This window comes from Polypterus senegalus, chromosome 4, assembly GCF_016835505.1.
Source record: "Polypterus senegalus isolate Bchr_013 chromosome 4, ASM1683550v1, whole genome shotgun sequence".
NCBI classification, from domain to species: domain Eukaryota; kingdom Metazoa; phylum Chordata; class Cladistia; order Polypteriformes; family Polypteridae; genus Polypterus; species Polypterus senegalus.
Genome location: NC_053157.1, coordinates 203,048,566 through 203,065,784, shown reverse-complemented (window position 1 = coordinate 203,065,784; position 17,219 = coordinate 203,048,566). Strand labels below are relative to the sequence as shown.

The window sequence follows — 17,219 nt, the reverse complement described above, 5'->3', positions numbered from 1 at the left end:
GTGTGCACATTTGTGCTTGTGTGTGCCTCCATGCCTGTTTACATGTATATTTAAATAAATTATGTATCTCAAAAACTATTTCTGCACATTTTTTTTTAAATCAATAGGCCAGGTCCCATGACTAAACAAACCAGATAGTAAATCCTGTTTAAATTAAACTATTTTAAGAACAGTTATCTTTGGACATTGGTCAAAACGTTTTTGAAGGGTATGCGGATAAGCACTAGACTAAAATGGACCAAAAAACACAGGCCTGGAACCTGTAACAAGGCAAACATGATGCAGCTTGTTTGAAAAAAACAGGTCTATTTTTCCATAAGTCATCGTTGTACATAGGTCTCGGGGTTTATGGAAGATGTCTTAGAAACCTCTCATTCAAAATTGTTGCATCTTTGCTACAATGTAGTCATAATCTTCTGATGAAAATAATTATTTGACAATGTGAAAATCAATTTATATTTTCCTAAGACACACACACACGCACAGACACTAAACCAAAAACAACTCTTTTGACATTCACAGAATCGTACTTTGAACTTAACTGGTTAGCAAATATTTGACCCCATCACCTAACTTCAATTCACAAAGAAGTAAAAACAAGGTGAGAAAATGTACTGATTAATGGATGTAACTACAAAACAGTCTTCTGTTTCAAAGTACTGAAACAAGAACTTCTAACATCAGGTTAAAGGAAAAAAAAACACAGAAAGCTAATAAAAAATTCAAAGGAAAGATCAATTCATAAATTCGGAGGCCAGGCAACGTGATGAGAATTTCAGTGTGAACAGATGGACAGAGGCGTTTAAGCAGGTGATTAAGTCATTAGTACCCTTTACCTCAAAGCTATAGGCACGGAAATCAATGCAAGTACAGTACATGTGGTTTGATAATAAATTTGCAGTTATCAAAACGCCAGACAGAGAAAAAATAGAACAAAATAAAGAAAATAATATATGACAATGTATTTCTTCTAATTAAAAGCTACTGTGGAACCTACTTGAGGGAAACCTTAGTCTTGCTGCAGCCTTACACAAAGCTCTAAACACTGGCCAACACACCATTAGAAAAATAACAAGAAGCCGACATACAGTACATGCAAACAAATTTGTTCTAAAGTATTATTTTGCATCTCCATTAAAAATACTATTCTGAACATAATGTAATCTGAATTGTGCTGTAGAGGTGACAAATTCATTATTTCATCTTTCCACCCATATTTTAAACCCTTTTTCCATTCCACATTGACAAAGCCAGTTTATCACAAACACCTTACAGATACATTGAAGATACTGTTCAGCCCATCAGACACAGTTTGAAGTCACACTTTGTTATTTTATTACTTAAAGAATAGCTTAATATACATTTCTTAATGTAGGCCAGTTGTAAAACTGGTTGTTTGAAATGTTTCAATTGCTTAAACAACAAAAATCACTTGATTTCAACATGTGTAATCTATAGCACAGAAAATAAAAGAAACATACTGTAACTGTAATATTAACTGACCATTGGGATGGGGATTTACTGCTAAATATTGATATATCGAATCTTAGATATACGTAGTGCCTTAGATGTATCATCCTGCCAAAATTCAAGTTTATAACTAAACGTGAAATAATGTTTTATTGATGAGTATGTGTGTCAACTTTGCTTCCTATACAGTGTATAGAGATGCTGTGTATATATTAATGGAAGCAGCAGAATTACGTGGTTGCCACCATCTATTTCAATTTTGCTGAACACCACAATGCAAAGCTATTAAGTAAAATGTTTTTGGACTAGACATTAAAAAGTTTAAACAGTGTTTTTTTCCATTTATTACTTAATTGTAAATGTAAGTTTGGCGATGGAGTCAGAAATTCTCTTATCAATTCTACAATGTTCAAAACATGGAGAAAAGGTGATTTTAGCATGTTATCTGTTTGTGTGCCTTTGTGTGTGTGTTTGTGAAAAATCAAAATTGATTTTCATGTGTCAAACTTACAGTTTTTGTCAGAAAATTATACGTCTTTTTTACATTGTGTAGAGCTCCTGGATTATTACATCGTAGCAAAGATACAATCTCCTCTCTCCACAGAGGACCTCTGGAGCTCTGACAGAGTGACCATCGGGTTCTTGGTCACCGCCCTGACTAAGGCCCTTCTTCCCCGATCGCTCAGTTTAGATGGCCGGCCAGCTCTAGGAAGAGTCCTGATGGTTTCAAACTTCTTCCACTTAAGGATGATGGAGGCCACTGTGCTCATTGGGACCTTCAAAGCAGCAGACATTTTTCTGTTACATTCCCCAGATTTGTGCCTCGAGACAATTCCTTTGACTTCATACTTGGTTTGTGCTCTGACATGAACTGTCAACTGTGGGACCTTATATAGACAGGTGTGTGCTTTTCCAAATCATGTCCAATCAACTGAATATACCACAGGTGGACTCCAATTAAGCTGCAGAAACATCTCAAGGATGATCAGGGGAAACAGGATGAACCCGAGCTCAATTTTGAGCTTCATAGCAAAGGCTTTGAATACTTATGTAAAATACATGTGCTTTCTCAATTTTTTAAATTTTTAATAAATTTGCAAAAATCTCAAGTAAACTTTTTTCACGTTGTCATTATGGGGTGTTGTGTGTAGAATTCTGAGGAAAAAAATTAATTTAATCCATTTTGGAATAAGGCTGTAATATAACAAAATGTGGAAAAAGTGATGTGCTGTGAATACTTTCTGGATTTCACTGTATATATATACTGCTCAAAAGAATTAAAGGAACACTTTTTAATCAGAGTATAGCATAAAGTCAATGAAACTTATGGGATATTAATCTGGTCAGTTAAGTAGCAGAGGGGGTTGTTAATCAGTTTCAGCTGCTGTGGTGTTAATGAAATTAACAACAGATGCACTAGAGGGGCAACAATGAGATGACCCCCAAAACAGGAATGGTTTAACAGGTGGAGGCCACTGACATTTTTCCCTCCTCATCTTTTCTGACTGTTTCTTCACTAGTTTTGCATTTGGCTACAGTCAGTGTCACTACTGGTAGCATGAGGTGATACCTGGACCCTACAGAGGTTGCACAGGTAGTCCAACTTCTCCAGGATGGCACATCAATACGTGTCATTGCCAGAAGGTTTGCTGTGTCTCCCTGCACAGTCTCAAGGGCATGGAGGAGATTCTAGGAGACAAGCAGTTACTCTAGGAGAGCTGGAGAGGGCCATAGAAGGTCCATAACCCATCAGCAGGACCAGTATCTGCTCCTTTGGGCAAGGAGGAACAGGATGAGCACTGCCAGAGCCCTACAAAATGACCTCCAGCAGGCCACTGGTGTGAATGTCTCTGACCAAACAACCAGAAAGACTTCATGAGGGTGACCCAAGGGCCCCATGTCCTCTAATGGGCCCTGAGCTCACTGCCCAGCAGCATGCAGCTCGATTGGCATTCACCATAGAATACCAGAATTGGCAGATGCACCACTGGTGCCCTGTGCTTTTTACAGATGAGAGCAGGTTCACCCTGAGCACGTGACAGAAGTGAAAGGGTCTGGAGAAGCCATGGAGAACATTATGCTGCCTGTAACATCATTCAGCATGAGCAGTTTGGTGGTGGGTTAATGATTGTCTGGGGAGGCATATCCATGGAGGGTCACACAGACCGCTACAGGCTTGACAAAGGCACCTTGGCTGCCATTAGGTATCAGGATGAAATCCTTGGACCCATTGTCAGACCCTATGCTGGTACAGTGGCTCCTGGTGCATGACAATTCCTGGCCTCATGTGGTGAGAGTATGCAGGCAGTTCCTGGAGGATGAAGGAATTGATACCATTGACTGGCCACCACACTTTCCTGACCTAAATCCAATAGAACACCTCTGGGACATTATGTTTTGGTCCATCCAATGCCACCAGGTTGCACCTCAGACTGTCCAGGAGCTCAGTGATGCCCTGGTCCAGATCTGGGAGGAGATCCCCCACAACACCATCTGTCATCTCATTAGAAGCATGCACCAATGTTGTCAGGCATGTATACAAGAACACAGGGGCCATACAAAGTGCTGCGTACAATTTTGAGTTGCTGCAATTAAATTTTGGCAAAATGGACTAGCCTGCAACAATTTTTTCACTCTGATTTTTGGGGCGTCTTTGAATTCAGGGCTCTGTAGGTTGATCATTTTCATTTCCATCAAACGATGTGGCATCCTTTCGTTCCTAACACATTACCCAGTCTATATCAGTATAGATATCCAGGAGGATTTCTTTTTCCCATTGAGATCTGATGTGTTTTCAAAGTGTTCCTTTAATTTTTTGAGCAGTATATATATATATATATATATATATATATATACACATACTAGTAACACAACACAACACACCAATACCATTCAGTCCCTTCTTGCTGCCAGTCCTCCTCTCGCCTCCCAACTCTGGCCAACCTATGGAGTGATGTAGCTCATTTTTATAGGGCACCTGGATGAACTCCAGGTGCCTAACAAGCTTCTTCTGGCCACACTTCCAAGTGTGGCAGAAGCGTGACCAAATAAGGCCCTGGAAAGGTCAATACGCCCACCCTGGCCTGGAAACCAAGGCAGCTGCCCTCTATCGCCCCAGGAGAAAAACTGCCCCACAAATACACTCTCCCCCAGTCCTTCCACACTCTGGGTGTCCTGGCCGGGTAAAGGTTCCAGCCATCTGCCACCATATATACATATATATATATATATATATATATATATATATATATATATATATATATATATATATAGTCACACGCGTGTGATTAGGAGGAAACTGAATGAACTGAGTGAAGGTAATTACACGCCAGGCCAGGGAGTGGCAGGGTACGCTAAACCTACTTTTGTTATCTCTGCAGGCCAAATGTGGGAAATCCTATCTGATTCAACATTGATGACGCCACTTCCAGTTCCAGTGCCCAGAACAGTGCCACTTCTGGCTTCAGTTCAAGATGATGTCATTTCCGCTTTTTGCTTTTAAAACTGCCATCTTTTTGACCAGTCAAGCTTTGGAACACAATCAGTGCACTTCACTAAATATTTCAGTGAGACTGATTCTTTCACAGTGGTGCAGTTGGCAGGATAATGGCCTCATTTTGGAACCGGAAGCCAACGCAAAACAATGTCTCAACACACCCTCTTCTCAAACAACCGAAGAACAATCAGGTAGAAGAGTATGTTTCCCGTGTCGCCAAGCTGGGGTCATGTGGTGTGTGTCAAGGGGATCTGGAGTATGTTCCGACCCAGAAACCTATATAGGGAGTCTGGCACCGCAGGCAAGGGACCTAGAGACGAGGGCCAGGTTCAAAAGGGAACATAGTGGGGAATTATTATGGGCTCTGTGTGTGTGTGTATATATATATATATATATATATATATATACTGAGAGAGTACAATTTTTTTACATATATTAAACTCTTAACTGGGTTATCTTTGAAATTAATACCAGAATCTTCCTACCTAGCAGTAGCAGGCAAATAATACAAAATAATGTTAGAATATCTCAGTGAATTCTAATAACTTACCCTTTGATGCAAAGGTTTAACATGACTGACAAGATTTTGCAGGTCAGTTAGGTGGTGGTTTGGTGACGCACCAGGCGCCTGTCCACAGGAACCACTCTGGACTGGAAGATGTGCTGTCCGGTAGATTCTATGGTGAGTAGAGTCCTCCCCTCCCCTGGGCTCCAGGTAGTAGCTGTCATTGGAGTTGAGAACAACTAGCCCCCTGGTAGAAAGATAACAAAGGTACAAACTGCAGTCAGAAAGCTGGTATAGTATCATCTTTTTCATGCTCTTACTATCCAGCACAAAGAACTTGATTGCTGTCTTTCATCTCAATCTGATCTGTCAAACACTTTTTTCACCAGAATCTATTGTCGTAAACTGTATCCAGGTTTTTTCCTTTATCAGTCAAGGGTGTTAAATAGCTTTTTGTCTTCACATGTGTAAGACCCGCTTAAATTCAAATGTTTGTGTATTGTTTCTTTATTATTTTCCATTTAGTTAACAGATTCTTTCACTTAGTAGTTCGATGTCAGTTATATTCTAGAGTTAATGTTATCTTTACACATTCACCTTCTCCACTGTCCAACCAAGTATTGTGATGTTTGGCTTCACTTTTGCTTACCTCCCTATAACTTTTGCCAGCATTCTGTGTATTTATTTGTTTATTTATTTAATTCACATAAATCTTAATGTTATTCCTTTTGAATTATAAACTTGTCACATTCATTTGTTTTTATTTTCTGTCCTCAGAGCTCAAAATCTCTACAGCCTTTATGTCCTTGTTGCAAATGAAGAACAGTAGAGGTTAAAGCGAACATCTTTATCTCAAACCTCATTTCTCTTTACTGATATCTGATTCGGAGCCTTCTGTTCTGATCACTGTTGTCTTTTAGGTGTATGATTTACAAATCAAATTCTAGATGAATGTTAGTAAGCAGTTTTTTACACAGAAGGTTGTTTAAGAACCTCCTTCCCACCATATGTGTACCACATATTTATTTAAATATGTAGTTGTCATTTGCCATTGTGCAGTTGTAATGTAATTTCCCTCTCTGCAAAATGGAAGCAACCTACATACTTTGTCTCTCATGTGAAAATATATTTAATAACATTTGACCTGTTTTTCATTAAGCCTATAATTTATAGATTTCACTTCCCAAGTGTCTCCTGTAAAGATTCTGTAATAAACCTGCATATTAAGGACGTAGAAATAGCTGTTCTTTTACATGTAGCAAATAACATATGTTTTTAATAGCTAAAAAATGTAGTTTCATGGAAGTAGCTTATTCTTCTTAGTGATAAACCATCTGTAAGAAGCTTATTAGTACATAATTTCAATCTTCTTGTTCAGCGACAAAGCCAGAAATTGCAAAAGTGGTGGTGGGTCGGTTCTCTGGGAAAAAAAAAAACTTATTGGGCAAGCTATAAGCCATGTGTAACTTCTAAAACTTTTGGTGGATTGGGTGAGCCAGGTTGCTTTGGTGGGAGCTTCTTGAAGTTTAGAGCGGCTCGATTAATTGACAATTGATATGAGGTCCATGTCCCTCTGGAAGGCTCAATTCATTCACAAATGATGTAAGGTTTTTCTGTGGGGTATCACCTTGGAAATGAGCATCTCATATGATTGACATAAATCAAATAGAAAAGTTTTTTGGCATGTAAATGGGTGGCCTGGGACCTCCAGGCCACCCTGTAGCTTGTCCCTGTTCCTGTTATTTTCAGCTACAATTAGATGTTATTCAAAACACTTCTCCATGAAGTAAATTCTTTAATATTCAAATCTTTGTACACAACAAAACCTTTACATTTATTTTCTCAGGCATGCAGCTACTTTTCATTTGCTGTTTTTTTGGCTGTTATGTGACAATGATTATCTGAAATTAGACAAAAAATATGAATGCCATTCTTGTTTTTTTCATATCATCATGTACAATATAGAATGAAAACTTAAAATGTTGATTCAAAGTAGTTTTACCTGTGGTGCTAAATATCTTAAAAGGTTTAAAGGCACAGATGCATCATTTTTACAATACAGTTTTTCTGTCCCTTCTCACTTTTGAGGTTGGCCACATAAAATTTGATAAATGGAGCTTCTTTAGTGTCCTGTCATGATTTGCTAGAGCAAGCACTACGTGGCTACAACAAATTAAAGTAAAAGGTAAACACAGGGCAGCAATTCTTATAAATCAGTTGTTTGCCAACAGATATGTTTATGTTTTCATTGTAAAATAATGAAGCTGTGTGGCTTTTTAAGCCTGCTTCTTTAGTTTGATGTCAGGCTTCTTGAGGTGGTAAGGCCTACTCTTTTGAGACAAGCAATTTTTATAACAGAATACTTTTTTACTAAAAATCATAACAAAAATATACTGTAAGTGATGTGTTCAATAAATAAAATATAAAATCTTTTACATTTCCGCACAAACTAGGTTTCTGGCTTGCATGTGGTTTATGTCTTGTATACAGTATGTTGCTGCAGTTGTTAAACTTTTGGGTTTCTGGAATCACCCAGATTATGGGGTTGGTTTTCAAAGCCCTTTCCAGTGAAGCACATTGATCTGATACATTTTTAATAAAATCTACTTTCAAAAAACGTAATGATGCAGTTCAGCTTTGTAACTCAAATTTCCTATGCTTTGTTCATTGTTACTGTTGCTTGCTCCTGAAATGGTGAAACGTTTAGTTGTACATTTTGTTGGTGTTAAATATTAAAACAACATTGGTGCTGTTGTGGGACAGAGGTTTTTTACAGTTTACCTATCCTTCCTTTTATGAACAGTTTGTGTTTTTAAAGCTATGCCCCTCTTTTTGGGCCTACGCAGGCTGTGAAACAAGGTACCTGAGGACGTGAGGTCTACACTTTTTGTTGGCCTACTTGTTTGTTCAGACCTGTGTGGGATGCAGGTTTAAATTTTGTTTTCTTGAAATCTGTACCCATTTTGTGATTTCGACCATTTCAGAATCATGACAGTTTATTTTGTGTGAAGGTTTAATCATTTTGTTGTAAAAAATGTTATTGTCTACATCTACCTTATTTCAGTATCTATATATATGTAATTCACTAAGGCAAGACGACCATGGAAAGCACGCCGGAAGGGGCGTGGATTCACTAAGCCGCCGACAAGTGAGACACCTATGGCGCACGGAGGAAGGAGCCACGCCCACCAACTCCAAGACCATTGGATACGACAACAACTCGCAGAGCCACGCCCACCAACTCAGACTGACGACAAAGGAAAAATGCCATCATTTATATTCGTCTGTCGTAGAGGCAACATGCAGCTCCGACCCACGCTGACTGTTCATAGAGGCATGTTTCTCCCGGAGGTGAATCGCCATATGCAGCGTGTAAAACGGTTTGCGAGGGGTATCCCATGGGATCCTTAAAACATTCCTTTACAACTGAGGTTAAAACACAATGAAGTAAGCAGTCTTTAAAAACCGAGTTTTCGGTTACGACGCACGAATGCGTGCAGCATCGCACACTGTTTAACACACTACATACAGCAATTCGATTCTGCGACAAACATGCGTCTTCTTAGATGCTCCTGCACTTTGTACACACCCACCTTGCTACCTGTGCCTCTGTTTCATTACCGTCTCACCTGCTTCACCAATGCAGGCCCTGCAACAGTCGAGACACTCTCTCAGCAGCTGAACTTCTCTGTGCCTGACCGGTTCACACAGAGGCACCACACGGCGCGGCAGGAGTATCTAATAAGAGGCATGTTTGTCACGGATGTAAATTGCTGTATCCGGCATTTAAAACAGTTTGTCACGGATGTGAATCATTGTATGCAGCGTGTAAAACAGTTTCTGAGGAGTTTCCCATGCTCTTAGACTCGGTGGCCGGGTCTCTGTCAGTTGATCTTGCGACGTGGCACATGACCAGGCAGTGTGTATGCTTCGAGTGCGAGGGTGGACGCGACAGGACCATCTAAGAAAAGTCATGTCGCGGCTGTGAATCACTGAATGCAGTGTTTAAAACAGTTTGTTTGTCGCAGATGTTAATCGTTGTATGCGGCGTGTAGAGCAGTTTGCGAGAGGTATTTCATGGTCTTACAGTTGGTGGGCGAGTCTCTGTTAGTTGCTCTTACGAGCGGGCACATGACCAGGCAGTGTGTGTGCTTCGAGAGCGTGGGTGGACGCGACAGCGCCATCTAAGAAGATTCATATTTGTTGCGGATGTGAATCGCTATGTGCAGCGTATACAACACTGTATTGTATGTTGCCCTCTCCAGAGTTACATCTTTTCATTCACCTACAGTCGTATACACAATGAAGTAAGCAGTCTTTAAAAACCAAGTTTTCAGTTATGACGCTCGACCGCGTGACCATAGCAAACTGTTTTACACGCTAATTAAAGCAATTCCCATCCACGACAAACATGCGTCTTCTTAGATGCTCCTGCACTTTGTACACACCCCCCTCCCACCTCGCTACTACCATGGTCGGGTGTCTTGGTGGATTATATATAGAAGGGCAGCCAAAACCGCACAGAGCAATGAAAAGTCTACGTGAGTCACAGGTGCAACTGGACTGTGCAAAGACAATGATTGGAGTGACGAGTTGGAGGTGGGCACATGAGCAGGCAGTGCATACTGGACGAAAAATCAGCACACTAGCATGATGGAGGGAGCGAGTGGATGTCATTCTCCTCTCTTCCCGTTCCACCCTCCGCGCCTGACCGCTGCACGGACGATTGTGTGTTGGTTTGTTCCGTGCATTGTTACAATGTTACTTTTCTTGCTGATTTATTACATTACCAATTTTTCAAATGTTAATTTTCTCCCTGTGCTTAAAAATCATTAAAAAAACGGCCTGATTATGCGGCGTATGGTATGCCGCAGGTTGGCTAGTACAGTATATTTACGTAGCCCGAAGAATTTTAAATACAGATTTCCATATGTTAATACAGTATTTTAAATGTGAAGCATTCTAACGTATGTTACTGGTAGGCTTCCCTACTACTAACATAATGACTTATCTCAGAATGATTTACCCTAAGCTAAATTTACATGTTGTACAGATGTGTGCACCTTGAACTTTAAGTATTTTCAGTCTTACTGTGGAAACTAATCAGATATGTGAAATCTTTATAAATAACTGAAAAAAGATCTAAGTGTGATTAATCATGTCAAGTTTTTTCTTTTAACGGGTGTAATAGACATATTGTTGCTTATAGGGATAAAATTTCAATTGTGAATTCAGTCAAATAAAATAAGGAATTATAAATTGATACATATTTCAGAATTAAATTATTATACTTCATACTTTAAGGTATAAAAAAGCAACATTATTATATTGTGTAGTCCCTGGCAATTTTAAACCTAATACAGTATATATTATATGTAGGGCAACTTACAAGAACAGAATATGTCTCAACCGTTTATTGGTATTTTTTTACAGCTGGCACACATTCAAATTAGGTGACTTCCTCAAAGCCATACAGTCAGTACCTCAGGTGCATCCATATTACGGGCAGCACTCTGTTTATGGCAATACAGTAACACTTCATTTATCAAAACTTTGAGTGCTGCGATACGCAAGTAGTGGTACTTTAAGAAAAGATGTGTGTACTCTGAGGTAGGTAACCCCCTTAACCATTGCATTACAGTAACATTCAATCAGTGGGGGTGTAGTGTCCTATGAAGCATCGAGCACAGCAACAGCTACTCAAAGACTGTAGTAAATCATACACAGGAATTGAACCTACAACCTCGTGGTTTAAAATCACACTGGGAAGTACTATTCAGCACAGCAGAAGAAGTAAGAGAAATGGGACATAAATAAAAAAGCCGAATAAAAGTAAACATTACACAGGATTTGGCATAAAGAAATATAAATCAAATCAACTTTTAAATTACAATTAATGATATGGACTTGATAGCAACTGAAAAATGAATGTATTTGTTAATGTTCTTATTATATAACTAGGGGGTTCTGCCCCCTGCTCGCTTCTCTCGCCCACCCCCGTGTTTGGTTTACCTGATACACAATTTAAAGAGATTGTTATTTTCATGAGAATTGTAACATATGCATTATTTTCACTTTCACTTTAAAAACTTTTGTAAAAACAATACTTGTCCTTTATTTCCGACCCCGGGCTTGGTTAAATGTGTTTCTCACAGGACGCTGCTCGTGTTGTGAAGGGGGGGGCAGTCTCGATCATTTTAAAGCCTTTACAGCAACTGTCCTTTTGCCACTTCGCGTCTCTGCTGCTCACGTTGTGATCACTTCTCCGTGATCATAAATATACACCTGACCGAATTGTGTTTTCTTTGAAATGAAATTTGTCGTTGCTTTAACTGTTGCGGGACCACAGATTCTCATAGCGTATGGTCCATTATTGTGTAAATCTATGTTTTGTTCATTGAATGATGCAAAGGTGAAAAGACTGTTTTCTGCTCTTTAGCTTTTATTTCTGACCTCGCTTTTCTGTCCTGCTATTTTTTCAATTACATTATTGTCCTTATATGTTTTATATATGCTGAGAGCACAGGATCTGTGTGTGCTACGTGCCTTTACACGATTGAGTCTTTGCTAGCTGTGTTCTCTTATTTGATATTGTTTGCGTCTCTCATTGTCTTCCGAGAAGATCACGTCTTTTTTTTTTATAATAGAGAGACGTAATAAATTATCTAAGCCCTGTTTGAGCTTACAGGGTTCAAACACAACTTAACCAGTACAGGAGATAATTCTAATCCACCACATATTAATCTTCCAAACTCTAGCCTGGGGTGGGTATTCATGATTACGTCCAAAATGGCCTGCATACAGTTGTGCTTGAAAGTTTGTGATCCCTTTAGAATTTTCTATATTTCTGCATAAATATGACCTAAAACATCATCAGATTTTCACTCAAGTCCTAAAAGTAGATAAAGAGAAACCAGTTCATCAAATGAGACGAAAATATTATATTTGGTCATTTATTTATTGAGGAAAATATTACATATTTGTGAGTGGCAAAAGTATGTGAACCTCTAGGATTAGCAGTTAGTTTGAAGGTGAAATTAGAGTCAGGTGTTTTCAATCAATGGGATGACAATCAGGTGTGAGTGGGCACCCTGTGTTATTTAAAGAACAGGATCTATCAAAGTCTGCTTCACAACACATGTTTGTGTGAGTGTATCATAGCACAAACAAAGGAGATTTCTGAGGACCTCAGAAAAAAGAGTTGTTGATGCTCATCAAGCTGGAAAAGGTTACAAAACCATCTCTAAAGAGTTTGGACTCCACCAATTCACAGTCAGAAAGATTGTGTACAAATGGAGGAAATTCAAGACCATTGTTACCCGCCCCAGGAGTGGTCAACCAACAAAGATCACTTCAAGAGCAAGGCGTGTAATAGTCCTCTCTCACATTGGCTAATGTTCATGTTCATGAGTCCACCATCAGGAGAACACTGGACAACAATGGTGTGCATGGCAGGGTTGCAAGGAGAAAGCCACTGCTGTCCAAAAAAACATTGCTGCTCGTCTGCAGTTTGCTAAAGATCACGTGGACAAGCCAGAAGGCTATTGGAAGAATGTTTTGTGGACGGATGAGACCAAAATAGAACTTTTCGGTTTAAATGAAAAGCGTTATGCTTGGAGAAAGGAAAACACTGCATTCCAGCATAAGAACCTTATCCCATCTGTGAAACATGGTGGTGGTAGTATCATGGTTTGGGCCTGTTTTGATGCATCTGGGCCAGGATGGCTTGCCTTCATTGATGGAACAGTGAATTCTGAATTATATCAGTGAATTCTAAAGAAAAATGTCAGGACATTTGTCCATGAACTGAATCTCAAGAGAAGGTGGGTCATGCAGCAAGACAACGACCCTAAGCACACAAGTCGTTCTACCAAAGAACGGTTAAAGAAGAATAAAGTTAATGTTTTGGAATGGCCAAGTCAAAGTCCTGAGGTTAATCCAATCAAAATGTTGTGGAAGGACCTGAAACGAGCAGTTAATGTGCGGAAACCCACCAACATTCCAGAGTTGAAGCTGTTCTGTACGGAGGAATGGGCTAAAATTCCTCCAAGCTGGTGTGCAGGAATGATCAAAAGTTACCGGAAACGTTTAGTTGAAGTTATTGCTGCAAAGGGGGGTCACACCAGATACTGAAAGCAAAGGTTCACATACTTTTGCCACTCACAAATATGTAATATTCGATCATTTTCCTGACCAAGTATGATATTTTTGTCTCATTTGTTTAACTGGTTTCTCTTTATCTACTTTTAGGACTTGAATGAAAATCTGATGATGTTTTAGGTCATATTTATGCAGAAATATAGAAAATTCTAAAGGGTTCACAAACCTTCAAGCACAACTGTACACTGTTAATGCTCATGGCCCATTTTACGGATTCATGCATAAAACAGGAGACTTAACTGGTGGTTACTTACAATCCTTTACTTGGTTCATAGGTATTTGTTCATTCAAGGAAGTAATAAAATATTCAGGTTTACCAGCTTCTGTTCCTGTATATGTCAAAATACCAAGCCCATATATGATATTTTCTTCATGCCAGTAACTTTTTGCTTAAAACTGTCTGCGTACTGCCAAGCCACATTTTTCTTTCACTGCTGGCAGCTGGTCTCTAAAAATGACTGAGATAAATAAATAAGTGCTGTGTTTTATTTATTTATTGATTTTGGAAAAGACTTCAGCCTAACAAATCCTTGTGTCTTTTGGATCAATTTCTTATTGAAACTGATGCTTGTGTTATTAAAGCACTGTCTTCATGTTTACTTTTTCATCAATAATAAATCTTCCATGTTGTTACATTTCCAATACTAATTTCTACACTTGGTCGTTATTAGACATCCTTATAGATTAGGTATGGTGTCCATATTGAAATTTTGAAATGCTTTCCAAATATCACTGGCTAAAGTAAAGTTTACAGTGATAATGATCTAAGCGCAAAATGTCTCCTTATTGAGTAAGTCTTTACAGCTTTCCTTATTCCTTATGTTTTAAGATACATTATGATGGTTTTGAACCAATGCAGATATTTTTTTAAGTGTCAAAAGTTGTATTTAGCCTATTCATTGCCTTTCAGATAGGTCATATGTTAGAAAATTTCTGGAGTGTTAACCCTGCCTGTAAATTTGATTCCCTTTAGCAAAAAGATACGTTTTGTTAATAGTCGATTATAAGTCTCTGCCCAGACGGACAGAGTGAGCTTGACATTTACATTGCTTTCACAGAGAACAATATAATAAGGGTCTTTGCAAAGAACACAAAAAATGCAATAAAGCTGTACTCAGATACTGAACTGAAAACTGAATGTGCAAAAGTAAATTGATGGTAAAAGAGTGGCGTTATCATTAGCAATGAAGTTATAGAAGAGCAATTCTGCATGAAAAAATGAAAAATAATTGCAGTTTTCAAATTTACAAAGCCTTATTGTAAAAGATTCATAACTATAATTTCAAGCAAAAGTGCCTGCACTCAATATGGATTAAACAGAGGGATTAACTACGGAATGACACATTTTTCTTTTCTGTTTATAATTAATTTAGTAGCCCACTTAGACTTTTGCTTTCACTTTGGCATTATGGTGTAACAAAATCTTAAAATTTCAAAGACAGTCAATATTTTCAACTGCATACTTGCACCTCTGTGTCTGTGTGTGTGTCTGAATAAAACAGGTAGCATGTTTTGTTATTAAATCAGTTTTCTTACTTTGAGTGCATATTTAACAATGGAAATAAGAGGTACATTTTCACTTTAATAAATGAAGCAAAATAATCACACAATTTCAAAGATAATACTTCAATTTCATGTGGATTAGCCAAATTAAAAGTTTGATTTTTTAAATTGTTTTCTTAATAACACCGTACTATTTACAGCATTAACACCCAGTAAAAGAGTGTCTGCTTGTTGTGAATTTAATGACACATCATTTTCAGTAATCCACAGTTTCACCTACTAAAGCGTTTAATTAATGCTGTAACCACAGAAGTATAGTATCACTCAGTATGATGTAGTGGAATAAGTGGATTAGGAGAATGACAGGGAGAGTGAGAATAAATAGTAGTTTCTGATGTTCTAAACACATCGTCCAGGTATATGCAGAATGCAGACACATACTGTATGTTTAACTTGCTATTTTTCAGTACTGCTGGTTGTTTTTTTGGTTGTCACAGTCAAATGAACACTTTCAATTATCGTGGTGTTATATTTTAATAAATACTGTTTTGTTTCAGAGTACTTACCCAGGGACTAGTGTAATATGCCACATTGCTTATTAAAGGGTGGGGATATGAAGCTTGTATTTTTCCTCCTTTATTGCATCTCTGCTTACTGTAAATTGCAGGCCCTGCTTCTGAGACATTTCTGTCCAGCACCTTAATTACTTGCTGTTTAAGGAGGACAGGCCATATAGTCGAAATTTCTAGTAGCATGCCATTTACTTTTCAGAAATAAACATGTGTTTTTCTGGGCCAGAGTAGACACATTTCTTAGGTATTTCCCAAAGAGATGTAAATAGTGAAATGTTAGCTTTGTAAACTGAGTTTCTATAAATTGGCTCATAGATAAGAAAAAATGTCATAGCTCAAAATGTATTTTAAAATTTAAATTTTTTTTTTTAGGACAACTCAAATTCATAGTGAAATGATGCCAGAAAGAGTGTACACTGCCAGTCCTCACTTTATAGATCTGATCTTTTGTCAGATGGTGTACACTCACTTTTATAGGGAGCATAAATCCAATCTCTATGCTTACAAAGGCTGAGCTCTGGAATGAGGACCAAGCACAATTGAACGAATGCCTAGATACAGTTGTTCTTGAAAGTTTGTGAACCCTTTAGAATTTTCTATATTTCTACATAAATATGACCCAAAACATCATCAGATTTTCACTCAAGTCCTAAAAGTAGATAAAGAGAAACCAGTTAAACAAATGAGACAAAAATATCATACTTGGTCAGGAAAATGATCGAATATTACATATTTGTGAGTGGCAAAAGTATGTGAACCTTTGCTTTCAGTATCTGGTGTGAACCCCCTTTGCAGCAATAACTGCAACTAAACGTTTCCGGTAACTTTTGATCATTCCTGCACACCGGCTGGGAGGAATTTTAGCCCATTCCTCCGTACAGAACAGCTTCAACTCTGGAATGTTGGTGGGTTTCCTCACAGTAACTGCTCACTTCAGGTCCTTCCACAACATTTCGATTGGATTAAGGTCAGGACTTTGACTTGGCCATTCCAAAACATTAACTTTATTCTTCTTTAACCGTTCTTTTGTAGAACAACTTGTGTGCTTAGGGTCGTTATCTTGCTGCATGACCCACCTTCTCTTGAGATTCAGTTCATGGACAGATGTCCTGACATTTTCCATTAGAATTCTCCGGTATAATTCAGAATTCATTATTCCATCGATGAAGGCAAGCCGTCCCGGCCCAGATGCAGCAAAACAGGCCAAACCACGATACTACCACCACCATGTTTCACAGATGGGATAAGGTTCTTATGCTGAAATGCAGTGTTTTCCTTTCTCCAAACGCTTTTCATTTAAACCAAAAAGTTCTATTTTGGTCTCATCCGTCCAAAAAACATTCTTCCAATAGCCTTCTGGTTTGTGCACATGATCTTTAGCAAACTGCAGACGAGCAGCAATGTTTTTTTTTTGGAGAGCAGTGGCTTTCTCCTTGCAACCATGCCATGCACACCATTGTTGTTCAGTGTTCTCCTGATGGTGGACTCATGAACATGAACATTAGCCAATGTG

General features: G+C 38.5%; 1 protein-coding gene across 2 annotated transcripts in view; it reads right to left on the bottom strand.

Annotated features, from left to right (window-relative positions):
* Positions 1 to 17,219, bottom strand: part of adam19a (ADAM metallopeptidase domain 19a) — a 685,152-nt gene that overhangs the window by 117,118 nt on the left and 550,815 nt on the right. For both annotated transcript variants that reach the window (XM_039751867.1, XM_039751868.1), the window contains exon 6: positions 5,517 to 5,718. In XM_039751867.1, coding sequence (XP_039607801.1) covers positions 5,517 to 5,718 — 202 coding nt within the window. The remainder of the gene's footprint in view (positions 1 to 5,516; positions 5,719 to 17,219) is intronic.